The following is a 23491-nucleotide window of genomic DNA, read 5'->3' as shown; positions in this document are numbered from 1 at the left end:
AAATATCGCTTTTTAGTGTCATGTAAACAGTGGTCTAGTGTTTTCATGCAGTAATAGAACCATTCATCTTTATGTTCTACCATTATACTTTGTTCTCATTGTTGATAACCATTTGCCCTGTTACTCCATGTTGTAGGGATATGTGTCTGAACTGGAGAATACAGAATTATCTCACCTGGTTCCAATAGCTTTGGAGGAAAAAAAGGAAATGCTTTTTGGAAATCTGTCTGAAATCTATGAATTTCACAACCGGTAAGAATTCCCTTGGTGTGTATGTACGCTCATACAGGTGCCTGAATGCTTCCATGTGTCTAGGCTTGGCTTAACCCCTTAAATATCACCCACTTTCAAAGCTTTGAAATGACGTACCGAAAATAAAATGGTTACTATTCTTGAACCCTTTCACTACAAGCATCACCATTGCATGAAAGATACCCATTGGCGTTTTGTTTTCCAAGGGTCAAATATTACTGAAACAATGTTACATAAGAAGATATTTTCCACTGAAAATATACACTCAGTGAGCATTTTATTTGGCATTTATTAGACATATTTTTTGCAGGTGTGCCTAATAAAGTGTGTATGAACTCTACTAGAGGGCAGAAGGTATTGTGACATCACAAGCTTCCATGAGCACACAGCTAATTTGCATAAATAATGAACTGCGGAATGTCCGTTAGAGTGAAAAGAAAACTGTTCTCAAACAAATACTAATTAATTAATTAATTCAAAAAGTATACAGTGCATCCGGAAAGTATTCACAGCGCTTCACTTTTCCCACATTTTGTTATGTTACAGCCTTATTCCAAAATGGAATAAATTAATTTTTTTCCTCAAAATTCTACACACAACACCCCATAATGACAACATGAAAGAAGTTTTTTTTAAACTTATTAAAAATAAAAAACGAAGAAATCACATGCACATAAGTATTCACAGCCTTTGCTCAATACTTTGTTGATGTGCCTTTGGCAGCAATTACAGCCTCAAGTCTTTTTGAATATGATGCCACAAGCTTGGCACACCTATCTTTGGGCAGTTTCGCCCATTCCTCTTTGCAGCACCTCTCAAGCTCCATCAGGTTGGATGGGGAACGTCGGTGCACAGCCATTTTCAGACCTCTCCAGAGATGTTCAATTGGATTCAAGTCTGGGCTTTGGCTGGGCCACTCAAGGACACTCACAGAGTTGTCCTGAAGCCACTCCTTTGATATCTTGGCTGTGTGCTTAGGGTCATTGTCCTGCTGAAAGATGAACCATCGCCCCAGTCTGAGGTCAAGAGCGCTCTGGAGCAGGTTTTCATCCAGGATGTCTCTGTACATTGCTGCATTCATCTTTCAATCAATCCTGACTAGTCTCCCAGATCCTGCCGCTGAAAAACATGATGCTGCCACCACCATGCTTCACTGTAGGGATGGTATTGGCCAGGTGATGAGCGGTGCCTGGTTTCCTCCAAACATGACGCCTGGCATTCACACCAAAGAGTTCAATCTTTGTCTCATCAGACCAGATAATTTTGTTTCTCATGGCCTGAGAGTCCTTCAGGTGCCTTTTGGCAAACTCCAGGCGGACTGCCATGTGCCTTTTTACTAAGGAGTGGCTTCCGTCTGGCCACTCTACCATACAGGCCTGATTGGTGGATTGCTGCAGAGATGGTTGTCCTTCTGGAAGGTTCTTCTCTCTCCACAGAGGAATGCTGGAGCTCTGACAGAGTGACCATCGGGTTCTTGGTCACCTCCCTGACTAAGGCCCTTCTCCCCTGATTGCTCAGTTTAGATGGGTGGCCAGCTCTAGGAAGTCCATTTACGGATGATGGAGGCCACTGTGCTCATTTGGACCTTCAAAGCAGCAGAAATGTACCCTTCCCCAGATTTGTGCCTCGAGACAATCCTGTCTCAGAGGTCTACAGACATGCTTGGTTTGTGCTCCGACATGCACTGCCAACTGTGGGACCTTATATAGACAGGTGTGTACCTTTCCAAATCATGTCCAATCAACTGAATTTACCACAGCTGGACTCCAATTAAGCTGTAGAAACATCTCAAGGTTGATAAGTGGAAACAGGATGCACCTGAGCTCAATTTTGAGCTTCATGGCAAAGGCTGTGAATACTTGTACATGTGATTTCTTACTGTTTTATTTTTAATAAATTTGCAAAAATCTCAAAAAAACCTTTTTCACGTTGTCATTATGGGGTAGAATTTGGAGGAAAAAAATGAATTTAATCAATTTTGGAATAAGGCTGTAACATAACAAAATGTGGAAAAAGTGAAGCGCTGTGAATATTTTCCGGATGCACTGTAAGTACTACCCAAAAGTTAACACTGTGAGAATCAGTATGAAACGTTCAACATTTCATTGTATCATATATGTATGTAGTGTAAAATTGAGAGAGTAATGGCAGTTAAAAAAAAAAAAGAATAACTGCCACCACTCTGGAGACTGAACATTCCACCATTCATTCCTATGGGACTTTCTTCTTGGCAAAACCTTAAATATCTCAGAAATTATTGGGAATATTGAAGAGCTGTAAAGAAGCACGTCATTTGGGATCGTGCCAGATGTTTTCCAGTTGGTGTGGTGTCGATATATTGAGGGAGGAGTAGGCTGTAAAAATAATAATAATAATAATAATAATAATAATAATAATAATAATAATAATAATAAATGTTAATTTTGAATAACAGTAGTGTGTTGCTTGGCAACCACAGTAATAATAACATCTAGTATATTCATATTTTGGTTGGGGTCAATTGATTGAATCAACAAGTCAAACATTGCACAGTTTATTCACCTCATTTATAAGCATACTGAATAATAATACATTTACAAAACGTAGATCATAGCATTCCGATGTACAAGAAAACAACAGACATTACATGTGTGTTTCTCCCAGTTAGCTAGTTTTTGGAATTAGAAACCATTTTGGATTTGGTTGGCTGGACCCGTGCCGGAAAAGAACACTGAATTTACCATGATTCATGTTGTCTGTTTCCAAAAATTAAAAAAATGCAGAGAAGGCGAGGTCCCCCCATGCTTGTTTTGCCACCCCATATGTTACAAATTAAGGAACTCACTGCTAAAGCAAAGATTTTTTTCTATTAAACGAACGGGCCTACTGTTCGGAAAATAAATACTGTTGGTCTCACTTGAGCTCCATACACAGGTATTCAACCTTTGTTGCTCAGACCAAATCTTTTTTTTTTGTCTTTCCAAACTCATATTCACTTTGCAAGTATTGTTTTTGTTATACGACTGACAAGAATGAAACTGACTGATAATTAAACTGAAAAATGATTAGACGATAAATAAGCAGCCAGTCGAATATAAAATAGATTAGGCTGCATCTGTCTAGCTAGATATCTCCCACTATGTCTGCTAGACAAAATGGGCCTTGTATTGCTGAAATAATGGCTATATACAGTACATCCCCATGAAGACATAAGAGCAGTTATCACCGTGAAGTTGCTGTATTTACTGGCTAATGCTAGCTAGCAGTAAGCAAGTGTGGTGGTGTTAATATTTATCTTTACATTTGAGTCATTTCGCAAAAGCTTTCCAATGCGATTTACAATGGCATAAGTTCTTCAACATAAAACATTAAAAAAACATAAAATCCATAAATGGCAAAATAGCATGAAGAGCAGTTGACATGCATGAAGAGAATATGCTCTTCATATATTCTATTTGTCAAAGTTAATGGACAGGCCTCAAAGTAAAATGTTCTTCATGCAAGATGCATTTCATAATGTATTTCGTCATATTTCTCCGTGTTATTGCGAAATAATGTTTTTGTCAGGCTAGGAAACAAAATGACAGTATTTTTATGAAGGTGAAATAATGTAAAAAAGTTTTTACATGTTTTATGTGGTCCTGAGCTGTGGAGCCCTGGGTCAATATATTATTTTTAGAAAATTATATATTTTTGTATTCACAAATATTCACATTTCATTATGAATATACTGTGTTTTGGACTGGAATATTGTGTTTATTTGATCCTTCTGTAGGTTTGACATTCCCCCTTCCACACACACACACCTATTGTTTTCTTCTGGCTGATATTCAAAATCAGCATATCATTTCTCCAGTACAAAGACAACAGTGACACTGAATGGAAATGGGTCACTTTAAAAAAGGAAGGGCGTTGTGTTGAAGTAGGTTAAGTTAAGGATCTCAAGAATTTCAGCATTCTTAAGCCCTGACAAATGGAATCATATCTGTCAGTTTCCTCATTCATTTGTATCTGAAATACAGTCAAACATGTCAGGAACAGCAGCAACAAACGTGCCCATCACGCTCCAAAATCCTGACAGCATGCACTGGATGAAGAATTCCACACAAACTAAACTGGTCACCGGTGGGGATGTCATTTTGATATTTGCAAGCTTTGAACATGTAATATGTCAACGCCTTATAGTTTCACACATTGATACAAATGATGAGCAAAAAGGATTAACACGCTGAAAAACTCCCTGAAAAATGAAAGGCTGTTGGCTTAGTAGCAAGTTGCCGTGGCGCAACATAGATGCAATATTTCAAATAACGAAAATTACAGACTTGCTGATTTCCTTTCACTGTCAGTTATTGCGTGAACATACTGGGAGATTCCTTTAGTCTCGTTATAGAACATTTTCTTGACCTGAACCTACCCCCAGAAAACATAAAGGGCTAAGGTCACCGGGCACTTGGGCAGAACCCTTGCATATTGTCTTCCCCCTAACTGCCACTCCAGGTCTACAGGCTTCAACTGGGGGTCAGGAGGCAAGATAATTGCCAACCGGAAACATCCATTAACCCTTGTGAAGTCTCAACGTTCTGTATACTCCCCTTGTCCTATGGGTCAAAAATGACCTGCTTTCACTAAACCCCTAAAATAAAGCAGCTTAATTGAATGAAAAGGTTTTGAAAAAACCTGTCACTCATCACAAAATTTGTCATCAAATTTCAAGTTGAAATAAAATCATTTATGGGGTTTTCTCTGCAGTTAAACATAGTGGCGGGTCACAAGGGTTAACCAAATCGTATTATCTCATCTCTTATACAGTCCCATGATTTTCTCTATTTTTACATATTTGTCACACTGAATGGTTTCAGATCTTTGGACAAAATGTAATATGAGACAAAGGGAACCTGAGCAAGACACATTTAGAAAATTTGCATTTAATTTTTTTAATGAAAAAGTAATCAAACACCCAAATCACCCCTGTGCAAATAAAATTACCCCTTAAAACTTAACAACTGGTTGCACCAACTTTGACCACAGTAATTGCAACCATACCTAAACATGTTGTCACAATCTCTCAATGTTGTAACAAACTGAAAGTGTTTAGCGTGACAAATATGCAATAATAGAGGAAATCTGGAAGGGGGCAAATACTTTCACTGCACTGTAACTGCCATACCAATAGAAGCTGAGGTCTCTTGAGCCGAGGGGATTCTCCCTTTCTCTGACCACATGCTGCTATAATTATCCTTCCACCTCAGCTTCAGTTTTCCTAAGCACATTCCCATATCTTGGCAGAAAAACTGCATTGTAAACATCTCTGTAACCTGGTTTCCTGTTTCCATTGTTTTATTTTGATCAGCTCATTTTCCTGTTGTCAATCCTGGTACACATGATCCTGAACAATAAAACTAAAGTCACCGCTCTTTGTTCCCCATTTCTCCTTTGTGTTGTAATTTACAGGACATTTCTGAAAGAACTTGAAGACTGCATTGAAAATCCGGAATTAGTCGGAAAATGTTTTTTGAAACGAGTAAGTCAAATCGCGGCATTTTCACAGTACTGGAATAGCCCAACATGACTGTGTTTATACTGTAAATGATGAACTGGACAAGCTCTGGTCTGGTTTGTTTTTAGAAAGAAGACTTGAAGATTTACGAGAAATACTGTCAAAACAAACCTCGGTCTGAAGCTCTTTGGAGGCAGTATGGTGACCGCACTTTCTTCCAGGTGACTCTTCTTCTGCTATAAAGATACTGAGGAAGATTATGTGACCATGAACACCCAGAAAAAATGTTTGGTTAGAAGTACAAAGTATTCAGCACAAGGATCAGTACAAAGAATCTGCCTTATAAGGACCATTTACCTGATGTGTGCTTGGTAAAAACAACAAAACCCCTTCTCTTTGGATCAGTTTCAAATACAAAATTGAAATCAAGAAATGAAAAATGAAGCTGCAATAAACGTACCCATTGACTTCATGCACGAGAATAATTGCAAAGTAAAAGGTTTTCAGTGAATTGCCCTTAGTTCTCTTTATGTGAATAATGATACTAATCTTTGTATGTGCAATGATAATAGTAGTTGGACTTAATGACTTTCAGAGCAGGTCATTACTCAAACAACACACCGATAAAAGCGACATAGGGTTGATGTAGGTGCTTTTTCGCTTAGAAGGTAGTCACAATGTAGTTTGCCTATTACTAAGATGCAGCAGTTATGTCACCCCTTACAAAAAAATCACATGATAAATTTGCCTTTTTGTGAGTGAAAATAACAATTTCACAGGTGAATTTAACATTTTCACATGCTTGTTTTTCATATTTCAATATTCACATGTGCAAATATCCACATGTTCACGTGATTGATCAAACAAAACAAATCATGTGCACAGGCATAGAAAAAAAGCAATAGCTTTCCATTTTGTTGTAAACTCAAAAGTCAGAATCAGTATTCTTCTATGCAGCATTTATTTATTGGCTCTCAACCTGAAATTTGTTTTCTTTGATAATTTTGACACAAATTCTGTGGTATTTGACACATAGCTGCTACAACTTAGTAATGGGTAGAGTAACTAATGTCACGACTACCTTGCACAGACAGAGCATGCCAGATGGATAGTGACCAAGGGGCTGCGGATTATGAAGTTTTTCCTCAATTTCCCTCTGCAAAGGCCATTCAAACTGCAGTCTGTAATTCACAGCCCCGAGATCATTACTAAACAACGGCTTACCAACAAAAAGCAGAATTATAATCAAAACATTTGTTTCAACATATGTAATTCTACTGCAATTGAAACCTTACTTAAAGGTACAATAGGTAAGAGTTCTGTGTTGACATTGACCATTGTATATTCCTTCCTATCATTGAAAAAGGCTCACTGACATGTTGACTCGCCCTCTGCCTGTGTTTATAGTCCTTAAATTCAGGTTTCTAAATATACTGTTGACGGCCCGACGCTCTGTACCAAAACATTGTGTAACTGTACAATAATTGAAGCTCATTGCTTGAAAATGGGTTCTAATTGCCGTAGCTCATGGCGTTTCAAAATCAGCCTGTTTACAGAGAAGGGGGAGGGATAAACAGTGTTGTGGTTTGAAGGTGTTTGTTGCTGCTATTCCTCTCTTGACCATTAGAAGTACGAAATTACCTATTGTACCTTTAAGTATTCCAGCAAATGTCCAAAAACATGTAACACTAAGCAACAAATATGTCTTTCTTGTCCCTCTCAGTTTCAACCGGGCTAGATAAGCTTGCTTTATGCTACAGTGTGGGTTCACCGTCACTCGTTACCTAGCTAACATTAAGATTCTCAATCAAGAAAGATACGGAACCAAATGTGGCCCTTATCACTTAAATTAAATTTTTTTGGCACATCCTTGTCCATGTTTCATTTACCGAGTCAGACTGTTATTTTACAATAGTTTGGAATCGTGATGAAGCATTTGTTGGAGCTACTTCAAATCTAGACATATATAGGAAAAAAATGCACACCTCCCAGCCAATCAGAATTGAGCACTCAGTCAAGCCATTGTGTAATGTGCTCTCATCACTTCATGGTACTTCTTATTTCAGTAAGCTCTGCTGGCATGAAATGCTGGCAATTTGCAATAGGTAGATTTGGTCAATGTGTCCCTGCCTGGGAAAAGTATTTAGAATGAAAGGTTTCTTGGGTTTTTTCAGCTATAGACATGCAGTGCTGAGTGCTGATATTTATGGATGTTTTTGCTTTCATAGGAATGCCAAAAAAAGCTGGACCACAAACTCTCGCTGGATGCTTACTTATTGAAGCCTGTGCAAAGAATCACCAAGTACCAGCTGATGTTGAGGGCAAGTTGACAAGCTGTCTCCTAAAGGTTTTCAGTCTGAAGTTATTATATGCCGTAAGCTAGAATGCTTGCTTTATTAGGACTTTAAACTATAAATGCATTAAACTATAAATGCATCAAACATATGTAAATGTATGGCCTATGAACTTGTGTGGTTATATTCAACACTAAACAGTTGATTTCATAGCTTAGTCTCTCAAAAGATTATTATGATTTATGAAGGATGTGTATGCGTGTGTGTGTTGGTGTGCATGCATGTGTGTGCACTTGTGCGCTTGTGCATGCGTGTATATGCATGTGTTTTCCTAGCTTGTTTATAAATAAACGGTCCAAAGTCCGGTAGGATACGATGCATTAATGTATCGAATTTCCATCAGCCATTCAGTGCAAATTATTATATATATATATATATATATATATATATATATATATATATATATATATTTTTTTTTTTACTTACAGGTTTTTTTTTTTACTTAATAAGGTTGTATACATCACTGTAGGTGTCTTTATTCTTGTCTTAGTTGGTGTTCTCATTGGTAAGTTATTTGAGTTGCTTTAAAATTCTTTGCTGGCTAAATGCTAGCATTGACTAGCCTGGGAAAACGTATCATGGAACCTTTAGATGTGAGGCATAAAATATGTGCTGTGCTATTAGCTTTCGGATAGCAAATTAATTATTTCAGTTGGACAGCGGCATTGGAATTCAGTGAACCCAGTGGCACTTAAGAGAGAAATGAATCTGGATAAAAATGTCCAAATATGAAACGCCATTTTAAATCACAGACTGTGACAGAGATGATTATGTGAAAGCCCATTCATTTTTCCCATAGAGAAATTGTGCTTTGATCCAGAAATCCATATATGGACAACGGTTTCCAAGGCCTATTAGCAGAACCACTGTACTGTATACCAATATTATTATTTGGATACTAACACATCACTACCATACCTGTACAGTGAATACAAAAACACTTCAACTGAACTAAATTATAACTAGATGGCACTACAGTGCCATATCTGAAATTAATATGCCCCAAATGCACAACAGAATAATCAAATTAAATAAAAGTTGTTGGTGAATACTTACAACTGTGGTTGAATGTAGTGTAGTGGTTTGTTTAATTTAGACCGTAACCATTACGTTATTTCAACAGCTTAGACCAAGTCAGAGAAGGAAAGATTCTGGTTAGCTGGCTAGCCTATATTGAGCTTCAAATATTAACAAAGATATCTGTTACCATGGTAATTGTTGCCTGTTTAGTAAACTGTTTATAAGTTTTGTCATGCTGAAAGTTCCAAAAGTGCTTTGTCAATGAAGACCATATTTAAAGACAAGCTGAAATCGAAATTCACTTTTTCCTCAATTTAGTCATAACCATTCTTCATAACCACACAAATATGTCTCCATCGACTATGTGGAAAACAAGATTTTACTACATTTGACATCATTGTGTACTTGCGGGCGTGTATTTAGGTCAAATGTCTATCAATTTTCTATTCCCCTCCAATCAATATCCTTTCACGCAACAGCATGTATTCTTCCACCGAGAGCAATAGGCTACGGCTCTGTTTCCCCTCATTTAAGGTCAGTCAAATCGACTCCCCACCCTCCAAAAATCCCCCCTGAAAGAGCAGTTTCAGTCGCTATGTCACATCGCAGAAGCTAGTGCTGCTGTAACTTCCATTTCAGCATGTCTTTAAGCGTAATTGCACTTGCTGTTTCAGCCTGGCTCTGCCCTCTACACGATTTACAACAACAACAACAATTTTCCATCTGAATATCTGATTAACATCCATATATGACATCACCGTACCCAAGTCACGATTCGGCCGGGGCACTACAGATCGCATTTTTCTAAATTTATATGCTGTCTCTTACCAGTCTTTTAAGCCAAAGTGATATTATTTCATAAATATTGAAATAATGGAATGGATTAAAATGTTTCACTATAAAGTAGGCATGCAAACAGGTTTACAGTTAAAAAATCTTGGGTGTAATTACCCTTTAAAGCCTTACGATTTAAATGTACTGTATATGATTTATGTCTAGATGAACTTGAATAAAAATAAGAATAACATTAATTTTGGAAGGACATGAGTTTGTACAGTAGACCTATGTTAGCAGTTATTCTTATCCAGAGAATGCTAGAAAGCATACATTCTTCCACCTGAGATTTGTTGGCAATTTACTTATTAGTCGTTAGTTTTTAGTTTTCCTATATAACAAGAAGACAAGTCAAGATTTTATAGAATTACCTGCATAGGGTGCAAAACTGTAGTTGTGCTTTTGGTGCTATTCGGAACATCTTGAGGTATCTTGATGAGTGGTCTTCCAAACACAGCCGTTTTCTCTATAATTATTGTTCCAATTAACATCAATCAAAGTGTTCAAACTCTACCTTAGTCCTCCCTCCTGATTTCCCCCGCCCCCCTTTCTGATATCCCTATCCTCCTTGTCTAACCCCCCCCCAAAAAAAAAGAAAAAAGAATTTGCACTTATGATGACTATATGTTGAGAACAGCATTTCATGTGTATTTTCCTAGTTATGGATGTGATGCTTTGACTTGTGGAAGAACCTATGCACTTGTAAGTCGCTTTGGATTAAAAGCGTCGGCCAAATGACAAAAATGTAAATGTAAATGGATGGCCAATAAGCAACCATAGTCATAAACCACATTCCTTAGGGGAAAACTACAATTGAACAGACATTAAATTCTGGTGAAAGTGGCCGCTTCCCCAAGGTCTGTTCAGAACACAACATAGTGGAACATGGAAATCCGCTAGCCGCTAACAAAAAACATCCAGTGAGCAGCAGTTCTGTGGGCAGAAATGTGTTGTTAATGAGAGAGGTAAGAGGAGAAGGGCCAGACTGGTCAAAGCTGACAGGAAGGTGACAGTATCATAAATCCCCGCACATTATAACAGTGGTATGTAGAAGAGCATCTCTGAACACACTCCGCATCAAACCTCTAAGTGGATAGGCTACAGCAGCAGAAGACTTAATAAGTCTAAAAAATAAGTGAAATACCTAATAAAGTGCTCACTAAGTGTATATCTGCTTCAACGCTTTTATCCAGAACAACATACAGTAGGCCTATCTGAATGAGATCGTAGCAATATACACTCTGTACTCTACAATATTCGCTTCAATGCAGAGTCTATCAATTAATCACACTAGTTTAAAGAATTGTATGCTACGTACCGACAGTTTGTGGGCAAGCTATGTTGAAAGTGTTACAAAATATGTGGTACCAAATGCGACACATTGGACATGTTGGAAATAAAGCATGCTTTAGAAAAGTTGAAAATTTGTATATTGCCTAACTTTAATATGCTAAATTGCCAATACACTTTACAGTGCACAAGCCTATGATTGTGAGTTCTTTGAGAAGTTTGAATCTTGAACAATCTGCCCAGTGGTGAGCACATTTTGCACAATGTCTCTAAAGTTTGCAGAAAATGGTTAAAAAAAAAAAACATTTTAAATTAAAAACCCAGTGAGCAACAGTTTTGCAGGCAGAAAAGTGTTGTTATTGAGAGCGGTCAGAGAAGGGCCAGACTGTTCAAAGCTGACAGGAAGATGACAGTAACCACGAATTACAACAGTGGTATGCAGAAGAACATCTCTGACGCCAGAATGCATCAAACCTCTAATGGATAGGCTAGAGCAGCAGAATCATTTCAAATTAGCTGTTCAATATGACAGTTCTGATTGTTATTTCCTCGATTTCCTCAACCAGGAGATGCTCAAGTGCAGTGAGAGCTCAGTTGGCAAGGTGGAGCTGGAGGATGCCCTGGCGACAGTTCTGGACATCATAAAGTCAGTCAACGATTCAATGCATCAGATTTCCATCACAGGGTTTCAGGTGGGTGCTGTTTGTAGGATTTGTACCTGGAACCTGTGGCAAACATAATGTGAAATGGCATTGCAGGTTTGGCCGCAAGTTTAAGCAATATGGCCATGATATATCGTGAATACTGACATGGCTATGGGGGTGATTCGACAGGACGAGAAAAGTGGCCGCAGCCCCCCATAGCCATGACTATAATGACAATATAGCACGGCTTTGCATGCCGTATTGCTTAAATGTGTGACCACCCCTGCCATGTATAAAATGGTTGCAATATATACAGCTCTGGAAACACTTAAGAGACCACTCCAATGTTTTCTTTAATCAGTATCTCTACATGTCTGGCAGCCATTCCATTCCAGAGTCTGTCGAGTTCCAACACAAGCACACCTCATTCTACATAATGAGGTACTGACTAGGTGATCACCAGAACCAAATCTTATTTTGCAAGTGTAGCATGGTTAGCTCAGCTAGTTCGCTAGTAAGCATGGTGAAGTGCAGTGAAGGCGAAGGCTGGTGGCAGGTTATCGCGACAACACTCCCCGATGACGTAACCCTCAAATTCAAAAGAACGTTGTTGCCCTTGGCTAGAGGCGAGTTCGTCTTTAGCTGACTGGTAACGCGTTCGTTCAACAAATATTTGGACAAGTGAGAGGCCGGGGTTCAAATCCCACCTCGGACTCAGGCAATTTCTCACCTGTTACACAAGGAAAAGTATAAAAACCACTGCTGTGGTCATCACTATCCTCTTGCAATAGGACCAGCTAGAAGGCAAAAAACAGTGCTAGTAGTACCTCAAAAGTAATTGGAATCAAAAAAGAACTATTGACCATGCCAAAAGAGTTGAAAATATAAGTTTTGAGTGATGAAAAGAAGGGTTCAGTTCTGGCTTTACTAGCAGAGGGATACAGTGAGCATAAAGTTGCTTCCAACATCTTTGAAGTTGAATTTCAAAGATGGCAGTTCATAAGAACAAGGTCAAGCAGCAGACATTGAGGACAACAAAGCTACAGACCGGCAGAGGATGAAAACGATTCTCCACAAACCGCGATGACCGGGAACTCATTTGAATGTCACTCAACAACCATAGGATGACATCAGGTGACCTACAAAAAGAACGGCAGCAGGGGTGAAGTGCATGGTGAGGACAGTTTGTCAGGTTCAAACAGACTCCTAGGGGCAGGGCTGAAGTTGTGCAAAGCTGGAAAAAAGCCGGTTTTGGAAAGACCATCAGGATTGGACCGTAGAGGACTGAAGGATGGTCATCTTCTCTGATGTGTCAAATTTTCAGCTTTGCCCAACACTATCTAATGGTTAGACGAAGACCTGGAGAGGCCTACAAGCCACAGTGTCTCAGCACCCACTGTGAAATTTGGTGGAGAATCGGTGATAATCTGGGGGTGTTTCATCAAGGCTGGAATCGGGCAGATCTGTCTTTGTGAAGGACACATGAATCAAGCCATGAACAAGGTTATCCTTGAAGAAAACCTGCTTCCTTCTGCTCTGACAATGTTCCCCAACTCAGAGGATTGGCTCTTTCAGCAGGACAATGCTCCATGCTACGTAGCCAGGTCAATCAAGGTGTGGATGGAAGACCACCAGATCAAGACCCTGTCATGGCCAGCCCAATCTCCAGACCTGAACCCCATTGAAAACTTTTGGAATGTGATCAAGAGGAAGATGAATGGTCACAAGCCATCAAACTAAGCCAAGCTGCTTTTTTTTTTTTTTTTTTTTGGTCATTTTCTGAAAATAAATGTTCTAAAGGACAATATTTTTATTTGTAATTTGGGAGAAATGTCAGTAGTTTATAGAATAAAACTAAAATGTCCATTTTACTCAAACACATATCTATAAATAGTAAAACCAGAGAAACTGATAATTTTGCAGTGGTCTTTCCAGAGCTGTATATTTAAAAAAAAGTATTTATTACACAATATAATTTATTTAGTAACATTATTTGTAAGTAATGGATTGCGCACAGAGTTTACAAACAGACTATGTCTTAAGCCTCACTCGAGACAGAAGTCAGGTAGGTTTTGGCCAATTCAAATGCGTTCAGGAATGCTCATTCAACAGCGTTTCGTGTTTTAGTATCCTCTAAATTCATTGTTATTCGTTTCACCTGCATTTTCACTTTCTGATTGTTTCCCATGCCATTCCCTCTTGATACCTGTCTTATGAAAACCCCTCGTTTTGGCGTAGTATGTCGCCAGATGTATGTATGTTGTGTTTCAAATCCATACCTTCCAGCGTTTATATCTGATTGATACCTGATACCCTTTTTGTTTTCGACTTCCGCATTCTGCTTATCCCATCTGTATAGCTCTGAACCGCTGTGTACCAACCTGTTTTTCCAACTTCTTTCTTTGGATTCCGATTCTGTCTGATTTGCCTGTTTGTTTTTGACCCTTCGCCTGTGACTGCGACTACGTCCGTATTGTACCTGTTTGCTGGAGATTTGACCCATTGGACTATTACATAGAAACCGCCTATTCCCTGCTATCTCTGTTTGTTGGCTACTGAACCCCACCTGTCTGACTTGCCTTTATTTAAATAAAGACTCTATAAGAAAAGTTATGCCTTGGTCTTACATCTGGGTCTGGTGTTTTACATACTTTGGAGCTGTGCAGTCCATAAGTATTTCAACAGTGACACATTATTATAATTTTTTTGTTCTGAACTTCAGCAAACAAGTAAAATAACGCACTTAATTTGTGGTTAAAGTGCAGACTTAATTTGAGGGTTTTTACATCCATATTGGGTGAACCGTGTAGGACAGCGCTACTGAACTCTGAACTGGCTTCAGTGTCTGCAGGTATTTGCCCCTAACTTGCGCTACACCACCTGTTTTCAGTAATTATTTTACCTGTTTGGTTCAGATAATAAGCTAATTTCTGAAATCAGGTGATGTGCCACATGGTTGAAGCAAATGCCAGCAGACACTGCGACCTGCAGGGCGTGGAGTCGAGTAGCACTGGTGTAGAAATTACTACCCTTTTTATACATAGTCACCCCAATTTTAGGGGACCAAACGTAATTGGACAAATTTATATAAACTGACATATCATCAGACTCAATATTTTGTAGCAAACCCTTTGTGTCACTGTCTAAATTGTGTGTGTATAAAAACGTTTGCTGAAGAAATAAAATACGGCTCCGCGTCTCTCTCCTCAGAGCGACCTGAGTGATCTGGGCAGGCTGCTGATGCAGGGCTCCTTCAGTGTGTGGACTGACCACAAGAAGGGCCACAGCAAGGTGAAGGACCTGGCCCGCTTCAAGCCCATGCAGAGGCACCTCTTCCTCTACAGCAAGCTGCTCCTCTTCTGCAAGCGCCGAGAGGAGCCCTCGGATGGACTAGAGAAGTCGCCCTCCTACAGCTTCAAGCACTCTCTGAACGTGAGCCCTCTTCCCTCAGTTCAGTCCACCAAGCCCACACCCAGACCCCCAAACCCCCCGAACCCGAAACACCGTGCCTAAACACCGGACACCACAAGAGTGTCTGCCAAATGGCAATAATGTAATGTAATGTAGTGTATTTAAATGCTGTATTGTTTTTCATTGTAATGTGAATATTTGAATGGTTACTGCTGTCCTCCCGGCCAGGGCACTGTAAAAGAGACTTTGTATCTCTTTATTTTCCCGGTTAAATAAAGGTTAAAAAAAATCTCTCCTGTTGAATATGCAGGAATCTGTCACGTCATCTGTCATTGACATAAGATGGCGGTGACCTCCTGTCAACATGAATCAGAAATGCCAGTGTACTGCGCTGAACAGCACTGCGCTTGTGTCTTCTTAACCATCTCCCCGTCTCTGTTTCCAGATGAGCGTGGTTGGAATCACGGAAAACGTGAAGGGGGATGCAAAAAAGTTTGAAGTGTGGTACAATGGAAGAGAGGAAGTCTACATTATCCAGGTGCAATGGCTCGATTCTTTCCGAGGGGGTTACATGCAGGGGGAAATTTTGTACACTCACCCATCAGTCACTGATTACTTTTCCCACTGCAGGCTGCAGATTACTACAGAGTAGCTGCCACAGATTGGAAGAGAGGCATCTCTTTCACTGGTGATATCTGCGAGATAACAATTATGTCCCAGAATTGAGGGGCCCTGGCAGTAGCTGGACTGAAACAGTGATTTCGTGGCTCTGAGGCGTTGCACACACTAGCACTGAAATTCATTGTGGCTCCTTACTACCATCAAATCAATACTATCAGGGGTTTCAAAGGTGTTTTAGTTTAAGAACCTTAACTGCTTTTAGCCATCAATATGTACAGGAGCGGTTTTCCAAAACCTAACAAGTCCTTTTCATAGCTTCATAAACACATAGGACATTGGTGGTACTCACCTGTTCCAAGGTCATTTCAAGCATATAATTTTAATTTTTCATTTTTAATCTCTATATTGTCACAGTTCAACTTGGACAGTCTGTTGTTTCTGTTGTTTACTGTTTTTTTAACATTATTATAGTTACCATGGAATGCAGACAGTTTGATCTGATGTCAAGGAAACATGTTTCTACGAAAACCACAGAATGCATTCAAGTAATATGTACAGACAGGTCAGGGTAGTGAAACCCTCTCAACTGAAACGTAACATTTGTGTGCAAGGCCTTAGGCAGGGACTTACAACATGGTAGCCTCATTCTGACTATTCTTCTGTTAATTTAATTGAAAAACATCAGTGATGCAATGGCTTAGCTAATCAATGCATAGACATTATATTCGTCTTTGTGAATATGTGTGGTATGTGCTTTTTTCGGTCTAACACAGTACCTGAAGGCAAATGTTCCTCGCCAGATTATTTAAAAGCACTTCCTATATGTGGCCACTAGGTGGCAGCACATGTCCATGAGTGAGGAGAGCTGGGCTGACGTCAAGTCGGGCTACACTCTGACTCTGTGGTGATGCATACTGTGAACTTCTAAATCAGTGCTGTCCTGAACACCCACTGTGAATTCTGCTTTTTATTCCAACAGATTGCTCTTCCATTTCTTTTTTTTATTCATCATCTATTTTCTTGTCTTGAGAAATTTTCACTATTTTTGTCAGATTTGATTAATTCATCAAAAAGGCTTCACAAGTTCTCATTTCAATAATGAATCTGTGGTCTTGGAACATCCACCTAAGGTTGTTTTTACTCTCATTGAAAAATAATGGAAAGGAAGATCATTTGAGAAAATTAATCATTTGGAGGCTGTGTCTGCAATTAAAAAGATATCCATATCCAATCAAATATTAGAGACTTTCTACCAAACTGAAGTGGCCACACAGTCGGACTATTGGACATCCTAGTTTTATTCTGGAGGCTGAAATGAACAAAATAAGATTTGAATTAGCCTTTCTGAACTGTTTTTACTAGCTCAAGTTCTTTTCTCAGGAAATAAGTTAAAAAAGGATTTAAGGTAGATAAACATTCTCAAAGTGAAGGTTCTGCATCCATCTGGCAAATCCTTCAAGGTTTTATTTCTATTATTTATTTAATAGTCGTTTAGCATTGATTATATTATGTTGTACTGTGCAAAAGTCTAAATATCAAAAAAATCCTTTAAGAGCAGTAAACAGTTAAAAAACAAAATCAAATCAATATTTTTTGTGACTACCCTTAGCCTTCAAAACTGCCTCAATTCTCTTAGGTATACTGGCCTGCAGTTTAATAAGAAAATTGGCTGGTAGCTCCAAACATATTGGAGAACTTGCCACAGTTCTTCTGCAGACTTTGGCTGTCTTACTTCCTTTTGTCTTTCCAGGTACTCCCTGACAACCCTCATCAAATTTTTGTCTGAAATGTGGTCTTAATATGTTACTTAATATTACTTGATTTATTTAACGACGAGCAAAACATTGTCTGTACATTTCATGTTTTGGAAAATCAATGTTTGTTAATATCAGTTTTGCAGAAAACAAAAAATAAGACCAAATGTATAATTTAATTTAGACTTTTGCACAGTACTTCATGTGTTTGGCTCAGACTGTGTGCAAATAACAGGAGAGATGATATACTGTTGAATCATTTGGTTTGAATTTGGTTTCCTTCATTTTGGGTCTGTACAAAAATTAAGTCTCGTAAGTGTCTCATATGTTCAGGCATGTCATATTCCAAGTATTAAACTGTATATTTTTTAAGCAAATAAAGTTCTCTCCGTCACCTGCCCACATGACTGGGCTAGGAGAGTAGTACAAGAGAATTTACTGTGTTCCCAGGCACCCTCCATGGAGGTGAAGAACATGTGGGTGACAGAGATCCGGAAAGTTCTGACTGGACAGCTGGAGGCCTGCAGAGGTATAAGGGTGACTGTTTTTGTACAAACAGTCACTTGTCCTGCTGTTGTACACAGCCATTTTTGCCCTCCCTTCGAGAGGTTGGGGGTTAGGTGTGGATGACAACAGTTCTTCTTGTGCTTTGTCAGTCATACGCTTTTAATTTTATCATAACGGTTAAAATGCCATTTGAAACTGTGTTAAGGGCCAGAAAGTGGTTGTGGCTAGGCAGATAATTCCTCCTTAGAGGCCATCTTGACCCAGAAGATTACATTTTATGCTTTTTCCATTGTTTCGCATTCGGCCAAAAAAATGACAATACACAATCTTGTGGCAGCCTAGATCTTGTTCTGTAAATTAAGACATATTATCTGGAAGTAAATTACACAGTTTTAAAGCCCTTCATGCCCTCAACTGGCAGCTCAATCAAGCAGTTGAATTTATTTTGAAATCACATTTTTTGTGTAATTACAGTGGAAGCATATACAAAAGCCAACAAACAAATTGAACAAATTAACAAAGAAGAAATTACTATGCGGAAATAAATAAGCAATTTTTGGATGCAAAAAAGGAGCTCAACTGCTTGGTTGGGCTGCTCCTTAAAAGGTTAGTTATACAACAGAATTTAATTCACATGCTCTATTGCCAACAACAAGAATGTTAAGTAATAATTTCTGACTGAAACACTCTTGATTGCCGATCTTTTACCTTGTGACCTTAAATGTAATGGTTTTGAATTTCTAAAAGATATGCTGTGCTTGCAGTGAGTAATTAATTCATACCACTGTACTCCTGTCAGCACACTTGGTCTCCACAAAATAACCTGTACAGGATGGAGATGCAGCAGTTCTTTCTACAGCATCTGTGATCAATTCTCTTTCTGCAATCAGTGAAGTGTTCATTAATTTTTCTTTCCGCAAGCCATGTGGTTAGGAATGTTCTTTTCCAATTTATAACCTTGTAATTTGCGGATTGTGGAGTCAAGGTCTATCCAGTGGTAGGCGTGGGCTTTCAGATACCTTTATTAAAGGGCAAGAGAACAGTAAATCATGTTTTTATTCCAACATTTTCTATTCACGTAAAAGCAATAATCAAGGCTGGATTAAGAGCCCTGTGGACCCCTGGATTCTGAATTTGGAGAGCCCCCCACTCTCCTCTTTCTTGCTCTCCATCTTACAAAATGCCAGTTTAATTTGTTTTCATGTAAGTATTGCCACTTTAAACTACACAAAAGTGCTGGAATCTTCCACATTTGGATCCTTCAGCATCTCAATGTTCATCCAAAGATGGCTCTGGAAGCCTGAGGACCGTTGGCGAGTGAGCCTTTAGTTTGTGATAGCAGCACAACAGTAAAGACTGGGGAGTGGCAACAAGGGCCGGCGATACGGCCCTTGTTGCCACAGCTATGCCCCATAGGAGCCCCACCGGAGCCCCACCGCTACGCGCCGGGTGCGAACAAGCGATTATCACACTCAGAGCTGTAGACGGTGTAGATCCAGCATGAACTGACACGGAATAAGGCAGGGTTAAAACCTCTCTGGACTCTGAAACTGTCTGAAAGGCCGTCTAGGCCAAGAGCTGTAGCCTTATTGCCTATCGTTATTGCCCGTATTGCCTAATAGTCATAGTACCCCCTGCTTGTTTATAATTCATTTTTGATTCCGAGCCTCCCATGGTGGGGGATGTGTGCCTCGGTGATACAATCACATCGTGAGTTTGATAAATCGCCTCGCAGTATGTTCCGGCAAAGCAGCCCTCTTTGCTTTCCCTCTTTGTCACACTGCGCGTTCATTCACAATCATTCCCAAACCTCTGAAGCAAAGAGGAACACAAAGACAAAGTCCAGAAAATGTTTGGTGGTCAAATGAGAAGCATGTCCTCTTTTTCAGCTTGGTCAGTGACATCATTGACCAGCAGTATCGTTATCCAGAGACATTGCCTGTCGCAAGAGATCATTCTGTATTCTTTTCACAGAAGCAAGACAGCTGCACCAAAGAATTGGCGACATTGTTTACCACACTTCTATCAATACGTCCAATGCAAAGTAATGTGGCTTTTTCTGTTGCGAAGTAATCTGAATTCTCACTATGCAGTGTGTAACTGTTAGTAATGGTTAAACGGCATCACAGAAGATGAATAGATGGAATAAAAGCACATACGATTTCTATATTTTGTTGGGATTCATACAGTGAATATAAACTCAGTGATCATTTATTAGGTATTGATTAGACTTAATCATTTTTATTTCTACTGCTGTAGCCCATCCACTTCAAAAGGTTTGATGTGTGTTTCAAGATGCTCTTGTGCATACCACTGTTGTAATGTGTGCTTATTTGACCTGCTGTCACCTCATTAATCTGGCATTTCCGCCCACAGAACTGCTGCTCACTGGATGTTTTATTTTTCGCAACATTTTCTGTAAACTCTAGAGATTGTTGTGTGTGAAAATACCAGGAGATCAGCAGTTTCTGAGATACTCAACACCCCATCTGGCACCAACAATCATTCTATGGTCAAAGTCACTTTGATCACCATTCCGATGACTGGTCTGAACTGAACCTCTTGGCCATGTCTGCATGCTATTATGCATTGAGTTGCTGCCATATGATTGGCTGATTAGATATTTAAAATAACGAGCATGATTACAGGTCTACCTAATAAAGTGGTCACTGAGTGTATACTGTATGTTTGCTTCTATGTTTTGTACGCATGCGACTATTAGCATAATTCACTAACTGAGGGTGGATCATTTTCTGATATTACGTTTTCTGTAAGACCGTGATGTTCATGCGCAGTATGCTTGTTTGTCAGAAATGTGGGAAGAGCGTCCCTGAAGCAGGCAGACTCACCCATTTGCAAGGAGGGAACCACAAGGGGGAGCCCCAGCCCAGCCCGGAATCAGAGGAGAGGTGAGCCCTGCTCCATACCTGAAAGGCACATAACTACATTACTGCAGACACACTTCAGATAATCCACTCGCACGTACCACTTCAACTACCAGCACACCTGGGTAAAATACATAATCATTTTTTATTCAAATTCTTTTTGTTGCATTTTGGTTCTTTGAGAAGTAACACACAGTTTAGTTCAACAACAGTTTATTAATACAGACAAAATTGTCTTCATTACAGTATGTATCAAGGCAGTGGAATGCAACTATGTGGAAGGAAACAAAATGGTTATTGTCACCAAAGTATACCAATAAACTCAAATTTTAAAGCCATTGACCACTCTCGCTTCTCCCGGTGGTGCTGGGCTTTGTTTCTAACCCCCCTTGATAACTGAGTGTGGTTGAGGTGTTTGGTGACCATCCAAGAACACTGAAGCAGGCTAATGTATTCTTCCCTACATTTTCTACACTTTACTAAGCTTGTATGGTGTATTGAAATCTATGAAGAAATTGCAAACTGCGCCTTCTGGTCCTCTTGTTTGGCTCAGCTACACTAGGCCAGATCAATCGAGGACAGACAAGTATTTGAATCCAAAACAATTATGTATTTGACTCAGGTCTGGCTACCAGTCGGGGTTAAAAAAAAACCACCAGCTTGCAGACTGGTGGGGGTACACAGGGTGTAAACATGGTCAGCGGCCATTTTGAGTAAATTATCATAGGCAGGTTTAGTTTTGCACGTGAATGGTCCCCTCAGATGGTCTTCAGATTCTGATTGGAGCTCCTCAGTGGGCACCATGGAGACGGAGGTAACAGGTACGATTTCACACCTTCACACCTCATGGGCACAGCAAGCTTTTAGCCATCATGTCTGGTGCAAACCTGTTGGGGAGTGCGTTTCTCAGAAAGGGGCCCTTTTGGCTTTCAGCAAGAGTGACACCTTGGACCCACTAGAGAATAGAGGATGGCAGCAGTCTTGTCTGTGTTAATGCTTAGTTAGATGAACCAAACTGGCAAAATTGATTTCACATATAGACATATAGGGACATTTCAGAAGAAAAAAAATTGTCCACAGGACAAAAACAAGTTTTGAAAGGTGAACAGGTGGAATTGGCAATGCAAAGCAGCAAATGTATAATGATTATAAATGAGTGAGAGAACAGTGGTGTGGTGTGAAAGTGAAGTGTTTTGCTTTTCTGAACAATTTCACAGAGATTGTATATCATTTGCAAGCAGACAGGAGTTGTAGCTCAATTATGGAGACTCCCTGAACTTTCCCAAAAATCATATCATTGAGGCCCAGAGAAAATAGTTGGATGGTTGTTTTGCATACATTTATGGGTAAATTGGTAAATAGAGCCTCGGTCGCAAAACAAGAGTCAATCTTTCAGTTAATTGTGGAAGTCACAATCTTAAATAACTATTGAATTCCCACTTTTTGTAATCTCAACAAGTACTGTACATGAGATGACAGCACAGTGTTTTTACTCATTGACACTTATCACATTATCAGCCCACTGTACTGTGTTAGACAATGAGTCAGTAAATTAAAATGTCCATTAACAACACATACAACTGTCTTGCTATGAGGAAGTGTAAAATGTTCATTTTAAATTAGCAACCTGTTCTGTGGTGTTAAAAAAATATTGTAAGGTGAAGACAATAAATAAAGCTGTTTGCAGCTGATACACACAGAGGCAGCTCTGGATGAAACTCATTTGAGCCTTTGGTACTTTGGATTCCAAAATCCTTTCTAAACTTTACTGAGCTTGTCTGGTGTATTGGAACCAATTAAATGCTCTCAAAAAACCCCACCTTCTGGTCCTATTGGTTGGCTTAGTTCCACTGAGTAAGATAAATTGAGTACAGAAAAGAATCTAAATCAAAACAATTATACAAAATTTGGACTTATTGGTCTTCTGCTGCTATAGCCTATCCACTTAGAGGTTTGATACGTTGTAATGCGTGGTTATTTGCATTACTGTCACCCATCCTGTCAGCTTTGACCAGCCTGGCCCTTCCTCTCTGACCTTTGTCATTAACAGCACGTTTTTGCATTTTAGCTAACACTGGACACAGAATTAGTTTTGATGAAAGTCAGCAGGGAGAGTGAAACATGTTATTCAACTCAACAGCATGGCCTCACATTAAAGCACTGATTTGAGTATGGAATGTACGAGACTTGTGTGGAAATTCCTAAAATATCTAAGAATAAATTTAGATCCAAGAGAGCATTGCACTTACTCCAAAGGTAACAAATTTAAAAGCTTGCTAGATCGGCGTCAGCATTTCATTCTACTCTTCAATCAGCGTCTTATTCATACCAGAAAGGGTGCTTGTGATCACAATGCAATGTCAAATGTTAATCTTTGCCAATGTCTTTGACATAGTTCAGGAGCACAAAGGAGTAACCTGCAAATTTAGTATTAAAATGG

General features: G+C 39.3%; 1 protein-coding gene across 3 annotated transcripts in view; it reads left to right on the top strand.

Annotated features, from left to right (window-relative positions):
• LOC133129821 (guanine nucleotide exchange factor DBS-like) overlaps positions 1-23491 on the top strand; it is a 100551-nt gene that overhangs the window by 57642 nt on the left and 19418 nt on the right. For all 3 annotated transcript variants that reach the window (XM_061244163.1, XM_061244165.1, XM_061244164.1), the window contains 10 exons: positions 137-252; positions 5686-5755; positions 5860-5952; positions 7960-8052; positions 11796-11921; positions 15084-15305; positions 15730-15822; positions 18110-18188; positions 20141-20210; positions 20978-21075. In XM_061244163.1, coding sequence (XP_061100147.1) covers positions 137-252; positions 5686-5755; positions 5860-5952; positions 7960-8052; positions 11796-11921; positions 15084-15305; positions 15730-15822; positions 18110-18188; positions 20141-20210; positions 20978-21075 — 1060 coding nt within the window. The remainder of the gene's footprint in view (positions 1-136; positions 253-5685; positions 5756-5859; positions 5953-7959; positions 8053-11795; positions 11922-15083; positions 15306-15729; positions 15823-18109; positions 18189-20140; positions 20211-20977; positions 21076-23491) is intronic.

Source organism: Conger conger, chromosome 5, assembly GCF_963514075.1.
Source record: "Conger conger chromosome 5, fConCon1.1, whole genome shotgun sequence".
Lineage (NCBI taxonomy): Eukaryota > Metazoa > Chordata > Actinopteri > Anguilliformes > Congridae > Conger > Conger conger.
This window is presented reverse-complemented; position numbering and strand designations above follow the sequence as displayed.